The following is a 13,663-nucleotide window of genomic DNA, read 5'->3' on the forward strand; positions in this document are numbered from 1 at the left end:
AAAGATACTATTTCACTCCAATTTCAGTCGTAAATTTATGAATAATTAAAACTTGTTCCGGTCTTTTATCCAGTTGCCTTTGAAGTTTACTTAGACAAAATATTATTTGGTGGGGATTTAAACTTAAACAATGATCGATAAATAATCATTACAATTATATTTTCATAATAATTAGCGTACCTCATAAATAAAAGAAAAGAAAATTTTTGAACAATAAACAAAATAAATTAGCAGTTGTAATAAATATTAAAAATTATATTTTTTCTTTATACATTATTTTAATTATTTTGTAATTAAATTGGGTAAAAAATCATTTCTTATACAAACATAAATGACTAATGAACATTATTTTATGATTAATCTGATGAGCTATGTATAAACTTTTAATAAATTTAAAATTTTTAAATAAAGCTCAATACTTTCTTCAACATTCAGAGGTACTTGTATATCAGGTATCAATACTTTGACTAATCGACAAAATATTTCATTGTAGAGTTTAGGCTTCAAGGTGTAGTCTTGTTTCAGAATATCAATTGCATCCTCATTGAGTGGTTTCATGTAATCTTTGGCCCCAATAGCTTCAGGAAGGTAATATAAACATTTTGGTTTTCCCGAAGCTATACGACGATTTTTTTGTTTTCTTATTCTATGTCGATTCCACTCACGGCGAATTGTTTCCAATTCAGCTCTAATTAAGTGCCCAAAGCAAAATCGTAAACACTCGACATTTATCATAGATGAATCATTGTAAAGACCTCTTTCACGTAAGTCTTTAAATAAATTAATCCAAAAATCCAAACCATGACGCCTAAGCTGAGACCAATAACTCTCTATCCGCTGATTAGACGTGCTTTTACCTTTGATGAAGCTCTTCCAACCTGATAGACTATCATCATGATAAAATCGTAAACTTTGCTGAAGGGCTTCAACTAGACAATTTTCTGTTCCTAAATCTGACCGTATTAAAGTTGGAACTAGTTTCAATTTCTGTACTGTTGTTAAATAATAATATGCAATAATTTCCGGTTTATTGTTAGATGTTGCAACGTCCAACCATACAATTTTTCTGGAAAATCCATCGATGCATCCGTGAATGGCAAAGCCAAAGGGCTTTAATTTATCGTAGCCATCAATATGCCATAGAAAATTAGGTCCTGGAACTGTGTACTTACGCCGTATCAAACGTCGACGAGATCTCTCTTCAATAGCATTTGGATCAACTAGATGCAAAATTTTATCAACTCTACTCCTTTTTATTTTTAACCATAAATTTGCTTTAATCGTTGCCACATTTTTTTGTAGCCAATACAAGAACCACTACTAAAAATTTCATCAATTACTGCCGTACAGATTGATTCTAGAGAATCTTCATCGATTTCCTTCCTCTTCAGTCCAAGCTTCTGAAGAATTCGAATAAGGTGTCGACGAGAAATTGAAATACTGTGATACTTGGATAGAAAATTTACTATCTCATTATATGTAAAACCTTCCTTGAAATATGTTGTTATCAATGATTCTCTAGACATAGTTTGCAAATTTGTTTACAGCGGCTGCAAAAAATAAAAAGTTTAATTTTCGTTAGTAAATAAATGCTCAAAAATGTTTAATCATTCCTGGCATTGACATTAAGACATTTATATATTTTAAAAACAATTTAATTTTAATAATGAGTTCTTGTTAAAAAATTCCTCTTAATATCAAAAAGCTTCCTTAAAAATAATTTTATTCATAGAATAAACTTATCAATAAAATGTTAATAATTGTCAGATATCTGTCCATTTCAGTTTGATAGTAATTAAAAAAAACATAATTAATATAATTAAATACATACCAAATGTATATAAATGTCTAGAATTTTTTTCTAATTATTATATGTATTAAAAGAGCTTAAATACAGAGCTTCTTGTGGGGGTCGAGTGAATTTCTTATTAAATGCAATTCCTAAGTGCGGACTAAAATTATTATTATATTTTATAAAATAGTCCTACTGTTAGAGTTCCATTGTGGAATAAACGAGTAGTGCCACCTTTAAAAAAATTAAAAAATTAAGACGGACATACTATGTATGTCAGCAGACGCAGCGAAATCAGAGGTACTACTATGTCTACTTAGCCTGTCACTACCGGGCTTCCGTAATATATACACAAGAGTATAAGTATGTTTCTGAAGTAAGAATAAGATTCCCACATTACATAAATAATACGTAAACTTATGACTTTGTGGGACGTCACAATGTGACTAAAATATGACATCAGTTTTACGTAACAGTATGACCAGCTGTTTCTGAGATAAGAATATGATTCACATATTACGTAAACTTATGGATTTTATATGACGTCACAATGTGATTAAAATATGACATCAGTTTTACGTTACTTAATGTTATAAAAATGCATCATATCAAAATCAAATTTAATGTCAGTATGACAAAATAGTGAGGTTATTCAATATGACATCATAAATTGAGTCACCATTATGCCATGTTTACGTAAAATATGTCGTATGACCTTCGATCTTTTTATAACCTTTGTATGACGTCATATTAAGGTCATGTGTTCACTGGGGAAGACATCATTAAAAAGTGAATCAGCAACTGTAAAGATATTTCAAATGAAACTATTTTTAATAAATATTCTCCTAACATTAATTTAATAAACTTTTGTTTTTTTTCACCACTTTTCTACGAAATTTGTTGTTGTGTTTTAGTCACGAGTAGCCATGAGTTACAGTAGGAATTCCGTCATGTGTACACGGGAGGAATTCCTCACGGGTCGAGCTAGTACATATAATTCTGCATTCGCGTAAAATAATCCGTCGTACACATGAAGGTTATAAAGAAGGAGAACGGTCGCTATGTACTAAAGCATTAGCGCACCTGTCCCTGAAAATTTATAGTTCATTTTTCATTAAGTAGTATCTGCGAAGTTAGCTGTTTACGAGTACAAGTAGATGAAGTTAGTTGCATAATGTACAAATTGATATCTCATTTCAAATTAGCGCACAACAGCCCGCTTTTATTGATACTACTTAGCGGTCGCAGCGCCTCACTTATTTTATCCATATTTCGGGGACAATATTTTCTATAGCGATCGTTCTCCTTCTGTATAACCTTCATGGTGTACAAGCCCATTAAAAACAAACCACTGAAGTCCATGAAAAGCAAATTTCTTTTTTTAATTTGAGGTTAGTTTACTATAATTGCATTTGTCGAACATTCAAATTTAAAAGTGATTAAAAAATGATCTAAAAATATGGGTAAAGTACATAACAGTGAAGTTGGGAGTTATTTTGCAATTTATGATACAAAATGATGATAATTTTTTGTCAAAAACATTCGCATCGTTTTTTGCGAATGCTAATGCGAATGTTAAAAAATACGCGAATATTCGCAAATATTCACCAATGCGAATGGGAATGCGAATATTCGTCCCATCACTAGTATATATATAAGTCAAGAACGTATGTAATAAGGATGTAAAACTAGAGTGGAGAGGTTAGCACGAAAAAAAGGTGTCTATATTTGTGCGAGGTGTAGTCCTCTCGGTTGTTGGGTACTTTGTACTGCGCATCTGGCTGTCTTTTGTTTGTCTTTTTTAATCAATTGAAAGTGATTGAAAACATGTTTTCAATCACTTAGACACCTGATGCTCAGTACAAAGCATAGAATATATAACCTTACGGTACAAAGTACGCAACGAACGAGGACTGAACCCCACCCGAACAAGCGCCTTAAATTCAGCCACATGCGCTTATAGGTAGACATAGGAAGTATTATGTCCTTATATATATATACGTTCTTGATACAGGTGTTGTAAATATTTTAAATTTATACGTTACAAATATTATGTATGTGTTTGTTTGTTTATGGTATATACTCTATACACTATGGAAGTGACAATAAAGATACTATTTTGTGTGTAAGAGTGACTATCTTTCTTTACTTAAATGACGTAAAAAAAAACGATTGCATAATCAACACTATCTTTACATGGTATTTCAACAGCGAACTCAGTCAATATGGTACTTTCGCTAGTGAAAAATAAATTTTGAAATTTGAAAAAAGTTAAAATTTATGTAAATATTCTGATATTAATATACTTAAATATTTCGAGTCATAAAAGCACATTTTTATTTTATAATATTAAAATTAAAAATCGTAATTTTTAAACTGTATATCACGTGACCTAAAACGCGGGCAAGCCCTGATGTGATGTCAAATCGGTATGAACCATAGACCATCAGTTAGTTCAGTGTAGATAGCTGGATATAATATAATAATAAATATTTATATTTATTATAATTAGTTGTCTATGAATATATCTGTCAAACTTATCTGTGCTATTTCGTATAATGATACCAATATTACGTTACCAAATTGACAGTTTAAAAAAGGTTTAATATTTAATTTAAGTTTTTGGCAAGAAAGCGTGTGTTTATTTTTCCGAAATAAATTTTTGGTGGCTTTTTATTAGCAAAATCAACATTTTGAAGTACTTTATCAAAAATAGTGGAATACTCTATTGTTTTTATACCATGTATATATGAAATATACATAGTATATTAAGTTTTGTCCCAAAATTGTAACGCTTAAAAATATTGATGCTATGAACAAAAATTTAGTATCTGAACATGATGAACAGGAAGGAATTGCCTGACAGGTAAGTAATTGTTTTAACTTCGAAAATCAGAAAGTTATTTATTGGTCTGTTAACTTTTTTGGTGAGTGGAAATTAAAAAAAAAAAAATTATTGAAAACAAAAAAAAAACTCATGATTTTGTTAAAAAATATACTAGAAACACCGCTTGGATGCGAATAGGAGAATATGAGTGAGATAAACCTCATTACATGTTTTCCTATTCAAAAATGATTTATGACTTTAAAGATTTTTCATGATTTATGATTATTAAAGTTCCCACCTCCTGAAAGAATAGTGATTTATGACTTATGTATAATTGACATGATTTATGACAAGAAGGCGGGTTTAACTATAAAAAGAGTGGAAAATTTAAACAATAGGAAAAATTCATTTAATTAAAAGTAAAAATATTAATTCCACCAGGATACGAACCACGGTACCTTGGTTTCCAAGGCAAATACTGTATCGACACAGCTACCTGGTCTATACGTAATTATATAATTATCTTAATACTTACCTTTAGTAAATAATTAATTAATTTATAATTTTGTTCAGAAAGGCGTAATAATTACTTAACTAATTAAAAATTAATCGGGCCAATTCTAGATACGAACCGAGGGACTCTATAACCCAAGGAGAGTGATCTACTCACTATTCCAACTATGACATGTTTTAATTATCAATAATGTAATATACATACCTTTTACTCACCTATTTTAAGTAAACTTGTTTTCTTAAACTTAATTTTTATTTTCTTTTACTAACCTTTTTTATTAAACTTATCCATTCTGCATTTCTTTTTACTTATCTTTTTCCAATAAACTTACCTATAAATGAATAATTTACTCAACTTTTTACTATAAACTTATTTTCTTAAACTTACTTACCTATGAATGATTAATTGTTATTTCATAAAATAAGAAAAAAGGTAATTATGTTGGTCCCACCTTCCTACTTATGTCATAAATCAATCTTCTGTCAAGGGGCGGAAATTAAAATAACATAAAATATACTCTCTTACTTAATTAATAAAAAAAATTTCAAAAAGCTAGATACGAACCGACGTGCTTTGTAACCGGAGACGAGTGAGCTAGCCACTCCACCACTTTGGACATATTATGTTGATCAATAATGTAATATATATAACTTTTACTGAACTTTTTATTATAAACTTATTTTCTAAAACTTAGTATTTATTTCCTTTTACTGACCTTTTTTCATTTAATTCATATTAAACTTACCCGTTATGAATTTCTTTTTTACTTACCTTTTTTTCAATAAACTTACCTATAAATGAATAATTGTAGCAATATTTTGTTAAAAATGTAAGTTCTGTTTGATATTCCTGAAATCGATGTAAAGGATAAAAGATAAAGGTAGGTATAATATTGAATATTAATAATTATACTACCAGAAAAATTGATAAAAACAATATTTTATTATATATATTTATTTGTACATTCCTTGTAGAAATAAATCTGTTCTGGAAGTCGGAATATTTAATTTGAAATTCAGAAAAAGAATATGTAAAGTAAAACTATCTCTGAAAAAGTCTGAAAATATCAAATAAATCATTAATCAATCATTTAATGACAGTAAATGGTCATTGATTGAGACTTTTTCGGAAGAAATATTCTGACTTCCAGAACAGATTTATATTGCACAAGGGATATTTCACCCAAAATAAATAAGAATGAATAATAATGGTTATTTTAAACAGAATAAAATTATTTTTCGGGATAACGTTTTCATTTTTTCTAAATTTTTAATAATTTTATCCTGAATTTTTTTTAACAGTTCTTTGTTAAATTTTATTTTGAATTTCCTTGGTGGAAAAAAATATTTGAAAAAAGGATAAGTCTTAGGAAACTCTGAAAAAGTCTTAGAAACTTTAAAAAAATATTAAGAACTCTGAATAACTCTGAATTAGACTAGTACGAAAACGAGAAATTCAAAGTTCCTAAGACTTTTTTATAATTTCTTATTCTAATTCTTCAAATATTTTTTCCACCAGGGTTTGTTGAACATGTTCTCCTAAAAAAAAAATTCATGAATAATTTCATAATATTTTGCAATAAGAGCATTAATTAAATAACGGCAATGTTATTTTTTTACAAATTTGTTTCTACTTTTTATCGATTGTGAATTCGTTTATGTTTAACTAAATCACCTTTCTGAGTAAATGTTTTATTACAAATAGTACAAGAAAATGGTCTTTCTCCGGTGTGAATACGTTTATGGCTATCTAAAGAACTTTGTTGACTAAATGTTTTATTACAAACATCACATGAAAATGGTTTTTCTCCGCTATGAATTAGTTTATGTCTAACTAAAGTCTGTTGGTGAGTAAATGTTTTATTACAAACATCACATGAAAATGGCTTTTCTCCGGTGTGAATACGTTTATGTGAAACTAAATTACTTTTCTCATTAAATCTTTTATTACAAACATCGCATGAAAATGGTTTTTCTCCGCTATGAATTCGTTTATGTGAAACTAAATGTTGTTGTTGAGTAAATGTTTTATTACAAACATTACATGAAAATGGTTTTTCTCCGCTATGAATTCGTTCATGTTTAACTAAATGTTGTTGTTGAGTAAATGTTTTATTACAAATATCACATGAAAATGGTTTTTCTCCGCTATGAGTTAGTTTATGTGTAACTAAATGATGTTGTTGAGTAAATGTTTTATTACAAACATCACATGAAAATGGTTTTTCTCCGGTGTGAATACGTTTATGTACAACTAAATTATGTTGATAAGTAAATGTTTTATTACAAACATCACATGAAAATGGTTTTTCTCCGGTGTGAATACGTTTATGTACAACTAAATTATGTTGATAAGTAAATGTTTTATTACAAACATTACATGAAAATGGTTTTTCTCCGCTATGAATTAGTTCATGTTTAACTAAATGTTGTTGTTGAGTAAATGTTTTATTACAAACATCACATGAAAATGGTTTTTCTCCGCTATGAGTTAGTTTATGTGTAACTAAATGATGTTGTTGAGTAAATGTTTTATTACAAACATCACATGAAAATGGTTTTTCTCCGGTGTGAATACGTTTATGTACAACTAAATTATGTTGATAAGTAAATGTTTTATTACAAACATCACATGAAAATGGTTTTTCTCCAGTGTGAATACGTTTATGTACAACTAAATTATGTTGATAAGTAAATGTTTTATTACAAACATTACATGAAAATGGTTTTTCTCCGCTATGAATTCGTTCATGTTTAACTAAATGTTGTTGTTGAGTAAATGTTTTATTACAAACATCACATGAAAATGATTTTTCTTCTAAAACAGTTTCATCTTTAATAATTAGTTCAGTATGTAATTCTTTTTCAATTTTAATATTTTCATAATTAATTGTGTACAATTGTTTATCATTTTCATCACTCACAGGTTCATGTTTTACACTCACAACACTATCACTATCATTGCTGCCTGCCTCTTCATTTGTAATGTGTCCACCTTCCATTAAAATAGTTTCATCTAATATTTCATTTTTAATAATTAGTTCTGTATGTAATTCTTTTTCAACTTTAATATTATCTTTATTAATAAACAAATAATTATTTGCCATTTTGTTTAATATTTAATATTATTATCATGAAAACTTATTTATCAAAAGGTTCAAGCATTAATTCACAACTCCAGTAAACATAACCTACAATGACAGCTGAACAGACTATAAACCATTGACTGATTGACATTTCAGTTATCAGTTATATGAAACGTCAATGGTAAAAACCTATAAACAAGGTTGCCAACTTTCAATTCTCAAGCCCACTAAATAGATGATAGAAAACCACTAAAAAGCTACTAGACAGCATTATTATTAGAATACTTTTCTTTTTGTTAAAAGTTTTTTTATTTTTTTATTTTTACAATAATTTATCACTAAAAAAAGAATCATCGAAATCGATTGGAGTGATATTGAGTTATTCGTCCTCTTGTCGTGCATACTTAATGCAAATTTAAGACTTTTATGATTTTCTCATGCATATGGACCAAAATGAAATGAGACCACACGGGAAGCACTAGCTTTCAAATAGATAAAGAATTATCAAAATCGGTTCACCCAGTCGAAAGTTCTGGGATAACAAACATAAAAAAAAATACAGTCGAATTGATAACCTCCTCCTGCTTTGTTTGAAGTCGGTTAAAAACAATAGTCGTAAATTTAAAAATTTTATTTAATAAAAAAAAGTATCACATTGTATAGGTGTTCATAAAATCCACGGTCGTATATAAAATCACCTAATACACCAGAGCCGAAGCATTTGAAAATGGTAAAAAGTGAAAATAAATTATAGTAGGACGAAACCCATTGGAAAAGGAAGAAAATATAACAAAAATGAAAGGAAAAATAATTTACGGGCGATCTGAGGTTGGGAAGTGGAAGGGGGTGAGTTTTTAGGGTATAAAACAGTTTATCCTGATTTTCGGCAAAACTACAAGTCCTATAGAAAAAAGTTAAATAACAAAGTTGTAGGTAATGAAAAGATCTACAACTTTTGTTTAAACTCTTTTTCACATAACCTCAAAATTTATGTGAAAAATTCAAATAACCAAATTTTTGGTTTTTCATTTTTATCAGATATTGCAATAAATTATTATTTTATTAATATTTGTTATTTTATTTAAAAAACTTCACTTTATTTTATTAGTAGGCAAATAAATACAAAAAATTTTTAAAAATGATAAAATTAATAGAAATAATTCAAGTACTACCTAATTCACGCTTTTTACAAAAAAAATTTTTTTTCACGAAATTTGGTAAAAACTTTCCTTTTTATGTTTCAAATACTGTAATTTTATTTATTTAAAATATTTATTTTTAAAAAAGTCGGTGAGCTTTTTGTTCGCTGAAATCTTTACTTTCTACTGGTGGAAAAAAATACATTACTATGGTAAATGTTCTCAGAAAATACAAAGAAACGAATTTTGGATGAAGAACCAATGCAGACTAGAAATAATATTGGAGACGAAGACGGCGATGGTCTTGAAGATTTAGAAGATCTACTTCTAAATCTCAAACCTCTAGGGAGGTTTGTCGAATCTAACGATGAAGAAATGTCATCAAAGAGACCAAAACTAATGAATAGGTGATAAGAATTCAAGATAAGGTATTTATAAATAACAAGATATGTATTTATGAATATTATAATGAATAACGTAATCAGTATAAAGTATCTAAATTGCAGCAGTTACATTTTTTAAATGAAATCCACTTTTTATGGGTAACTGATATACCCATATAATACTACAATTTGCGCATAATATGCGCTCTCACGGGTAAACAATGATGTTTACGAAAAAATGTTTCAAACAAAAGTTGTTTATTTTTTTATAAAAAACATTTTTTACATTTAAACTTTTGTTCTATCTCGGTTTACAAAATGGGTCCGTGTCCTACGGACTCAAGACTCAATTGATCTACGTTGCTCATTAACGAACTCGACCTTACTTTTTACTTCTTCAGCACGCTATAAAAATTTCAGCTTGATATCTCTTTTCATTTTTAAGTAATCGTGATGACATACGGACAGACGACAGACGACAGACAGACAACCGTAAATGGACTAATTAGGTGATTTTATGAACGCCTATACCAAAATTTTGTTCATAGCATCAATATTTTTAAGCGTTACAAATTTGGCATAAAACTTAGTATACCTTGGTATATTTCATATACATGGTATAAAAACTATTTACAAAATATACATTTTGCATTTTTAAAAACCAATTCAAATTTACTTCTAAAACAGTGTAGCGTATCATGGCGTCTTGAATGGCACCATTACTTGACATACAATTATTTTTGTTTATGCAAGTTAGAAGTATTTGCAAGTTTACATGTTTTTGTATTTGTAAGCTTACATAGCATTCAATATGGCGTGATGTACAGTACCTCCAAAGTACATCTGATTGGTGTTTGCTTTCACGTAACTGGATGTATAATTTTAAATAATTTATTTATTTTTAATAATAATAATCCTTATATTTTATAACAATTATTAGGTGATTTGATGAACACCTATGTACCAAAATTTTATTTGTATCATCAATTATTACTTTGATTATTCTAACGTTACTTAGCGGCAAATCTTGATTTGAGTTTCTTTGACAGCCCAAAAAAATACATCCTTCCCACTGATAAGGTACTTTCGGTGGTGAAAAATAAATTATGAAATTTGATAAAAATTAAAATTTATTTAGTAAAATTAATTCCGATTAATGAAGGAGAAATATAAAGATTTTGATGAATATTATACTGACGGATCCGTTGTAGATAATCGAGCAGGATATGCGGTGACAACCGAAACAGCTGTATTATCCACCCAACGCTTGAACAACCTGTGCTCCATCTTCACCTGTGAAATCTCAGCCATTATCTATGCATTAAAAATCATCACAACAAAAAATTACAAAACCAAGAACGTCATCTACTCCGATTCCAACTCCGCACTGAAAGCTATCAGCAATCAGAATAGTACCCATTCACTAGTACATATAGCTCAGCAACTCATAGACGAAACAACAAATCAAGGTTCCAGTGTTGTACTAGCATGGATCCCAGCACACCAAGGAATACAAGGCAACGAATTAGCCGACCAATCAGCTAAGGAAGCCACACGAAGTGAAGATATAACAAATACAACAGTAACACATTGTGAAGCTAAGAAACACATAAAAAATGTAATAATGCAACACTGGAACCAAAAATGGCTACAACTTTTACCGACAAAGCTCCATACAATACGCGATAATATTTTCGAAAAGCTACCAACCCTTGACCGCCAAAAACATTGTACAATCATTAGATTACGGATTGGACACACGAACATGAGCCATATCCATCTCATAACCAAAAGTTACCCAAACCGATGCCAACACTGCAACGCAATAATATCGGTGAATCACGTTCTTTCACAATGTCAGGGATACCAGCATCAAAGAAACAAAAATGGATTACCCTCGGAAGCAAAGGATATCCTCAATGATCCCAAATATTTCCCGAGTCTCTTCAAGTTTATTAAGGACAATGACTTAATTATATGAACACATTTTGTATTAATAATAACACATGTAAATAATGTATAAGTCTATGCGGTCGCTAATGACCTAGACGTTAAAAGCGACCTTAAATAAAAAAAAAAATAAATAAAATAAAATTTATGTAGAAATATTAATATATTAAATATTCTGATGTCAATTCTTAAAACATGAAAATTTAATTTAATTTTATATATATATTTTATATATAAGAAAGCGTGTTAATTTTGCTAGAATATAATTTTTGTGTGGCTTTTTATTAGGAAAATCAACATTTTGAAGTACTTTTTCAAACATAGTAGAATACCCACCCTATTATTAGTAGTCCATAACAACCTTGATATATTTAGGTAGTCCACTCGTTGCAAGTTGATAGTGAAACAAAAAGGTATGTCGTATCACCATAGACAACATATTAAATAAATGACATATCTATGAATAAAGAAGCCGGCTTGAGTTCGAATGCTGTTTGTAAGAAAGAATTGCCATTTTTGTACTAATCAACCTATTCAGCAAAAAATAAAAAGTCTTGTGAATTTTGTACAATTTAGTGAATAAGTATTAAATATAGTTTTGTTTGGCTTTACGTTACGAGTAAGTATTATACTTTTTTTTTTGTAAGAGAAAATAATTGATTATATTGACATTAATGTATTGTATATTTTATTTTGCCGCGTTTTCCTCTAGAATTTTGATTGTATAAGTCTCAAATTAATTAATAATAATGAGTAAAAAATCAGAAACTGCGGTTGAAAGCGAAGCAGAAGAACAATTCTCTGTGGAAAAAATAGTTGACAGGAGGGTAAAAAACGGTAAAGTCGAGTACTATTTAAAATGGAAAGGATATGGCGATGCAGACAATACATGGGAGCCCGAAGAAAACTTAGATTGTCCTGATCTTATTAAAGAATTTGAAGAAAATCGTAAAGCAAAGGAAGCCGAAAAGAAAAAAGAAGAATTACAACAAGCTAAAAAACGAAAATCAACGTCAACGCCAACGCCAGATCAAAAACCAGCAAAAAAAAAGTTGCCAGATGATAAAAAATTACAAGGTTTCGATAGAAATTTAGAACCAGAACGTATTATCGGTGCAACAGATAGTTCAGGTGAATTAATGTTTTTGATGAAATGGCAAGGAACAGACGAGGCTGATTTAGTGCCTGCTAGACAAGCGAATATCAAATGTCCACAAATTGTAATAAGATTTTATGAAGAAAGGCTTACATGGCATACACCGTCATTAGATGATGAAAAGGCTGATGCAGAACAATGAACAATAAACAAACATTCGATTCGAAACAATTCCCCTACTAACTATTTTAATGTCCTTTTCTAAGTTAAACAAGTTCACTCAATTTATTTTTTGTACAATATCATTTATCGATCAACCTGTGTAGCATTATTTTCTTTGATTTAAGTTAATTAGATAAGATTATGTTTTTTTTTTTTTAAATTTAAATAAATTATATTATTATTTGAATTTTCTAGCTATTCATTTTCAATTCAAAACGTTTAGTCGAAGAAATAAAGCAATGTCGAGCAGTAAGACGGATCAGGATGCGATTTTTTGCATTCGATTCGTGAAGGCGTCTACAAATTTTGTAAACAAAAGTGATCAGGGAGAAATGACAATTTAGAATAACTGGAAATACTCGAGTAAACGAGGAGGAAAAAGACTAAATCTCTAAATTTTGATCTATAGCACTCCGATTTCGACGAAAATCTGGGATCAAGCAAAGTTCACTCTCTAGATTAAAGTAATATGGTGCCGATTGGTGCTTGTGTCCAGAAGGTGGTAATATATGTTGAAAATGACAACGAAAATCGAAAGAGGGATGAATTCTAAGCAAAAAGTGTCATTTAAGCATATTTCGAAAGGTCAATACTTTCCGAATTATTGGCGAATCGTATTTCTGAATATTATTATATACAGGTTAAGGCTACATAT

At 29.1% G+C, this 13,663-nt stretch overlaps 2 protein-coding genes across 2 annotated transcripts; one reads left to right on the forward strand and one right to left on the reverse strand.

Moving 5' to 3' along the window:
- Positions 1-369: 369 nt before the first annotated feature.
- On the reverse strand, positions 370-8,134 carry LOC123301368. The gene is made up of 2 exons (XM_044884104.1): positions 8,057-8,134; positions 370-1,317 (listed from the first exon to the last, which is right to left on the reverse strand). The coding sequence occupies exons 1-2, from the start codon at positions 8,132-8,134 to the stop codon at positions 370-372; spliced, it is 1,026 nt and encodes a 341-aa protein (XP_044740039.1).
- Positions 8,135-12,161: 4,027 nt separating this feature from the next.
- LOC123301465 (chromobox protein homolog 1-like) lies at positions 12,162-13,133 on the forward strand. Its single transcript, XM_044884210.1, has 2 exons — positions 12,162-12,309; positions 12,403-13,133. Exon 2 carries the CDS (start codon positions 12,440-12,442, stop codon positions 12,986-12,988), a length of 549 nt encoding a protein of 182 aa, XP_044740145.1. The 5' UTR covers positions 12,162-12,309; positions 12,403-12,439; the 3' UTR covers positions 12,989-13,133.
- The last annotated feature ends 530 nt before the right edge of the window (positions 13,134-13,663 follow it).

Source organism: Chrysoperla carnea, chromosome 5 (genome assembly GCF_905475395.1).
Source record: "Chrysoperla carnea chromosome 5, inChrCarn1.1, whole genome shotgun sequence".
Taxonomy (NCBI): domain Eukaryota; kingdom Metazoa; phylum Arthropoda; class Insecta; order Neuroptera; family Chrysopidae; genus Chrysoperla; species Chrysoperla carnea.

Bases quoted from the DNA above. Each gene is read 5' to 3' on its own strand.
- LOC123301368 (XM_044884104.1), bottom strand. From the start codon at position 8,134: ATGGAAGGTGGACACATTACAAATGAAGAGGCAGGCAGCAATGATAGT. The intron at 1,318-8,056 runs GTGAGTGATGAA...AATTTTTAGTAG, and splicing joins TGAGTGTAAAACATGAACCT to TGGTTCTTGTATTGGCTACA.
- LOC123301465 (XM_044884210.1), top strand. From the start codon at position 12,440: ATGAGTAAAAAATCAGAAACTGCGGTTGAAAGCGAAGCAGAAGAACAA.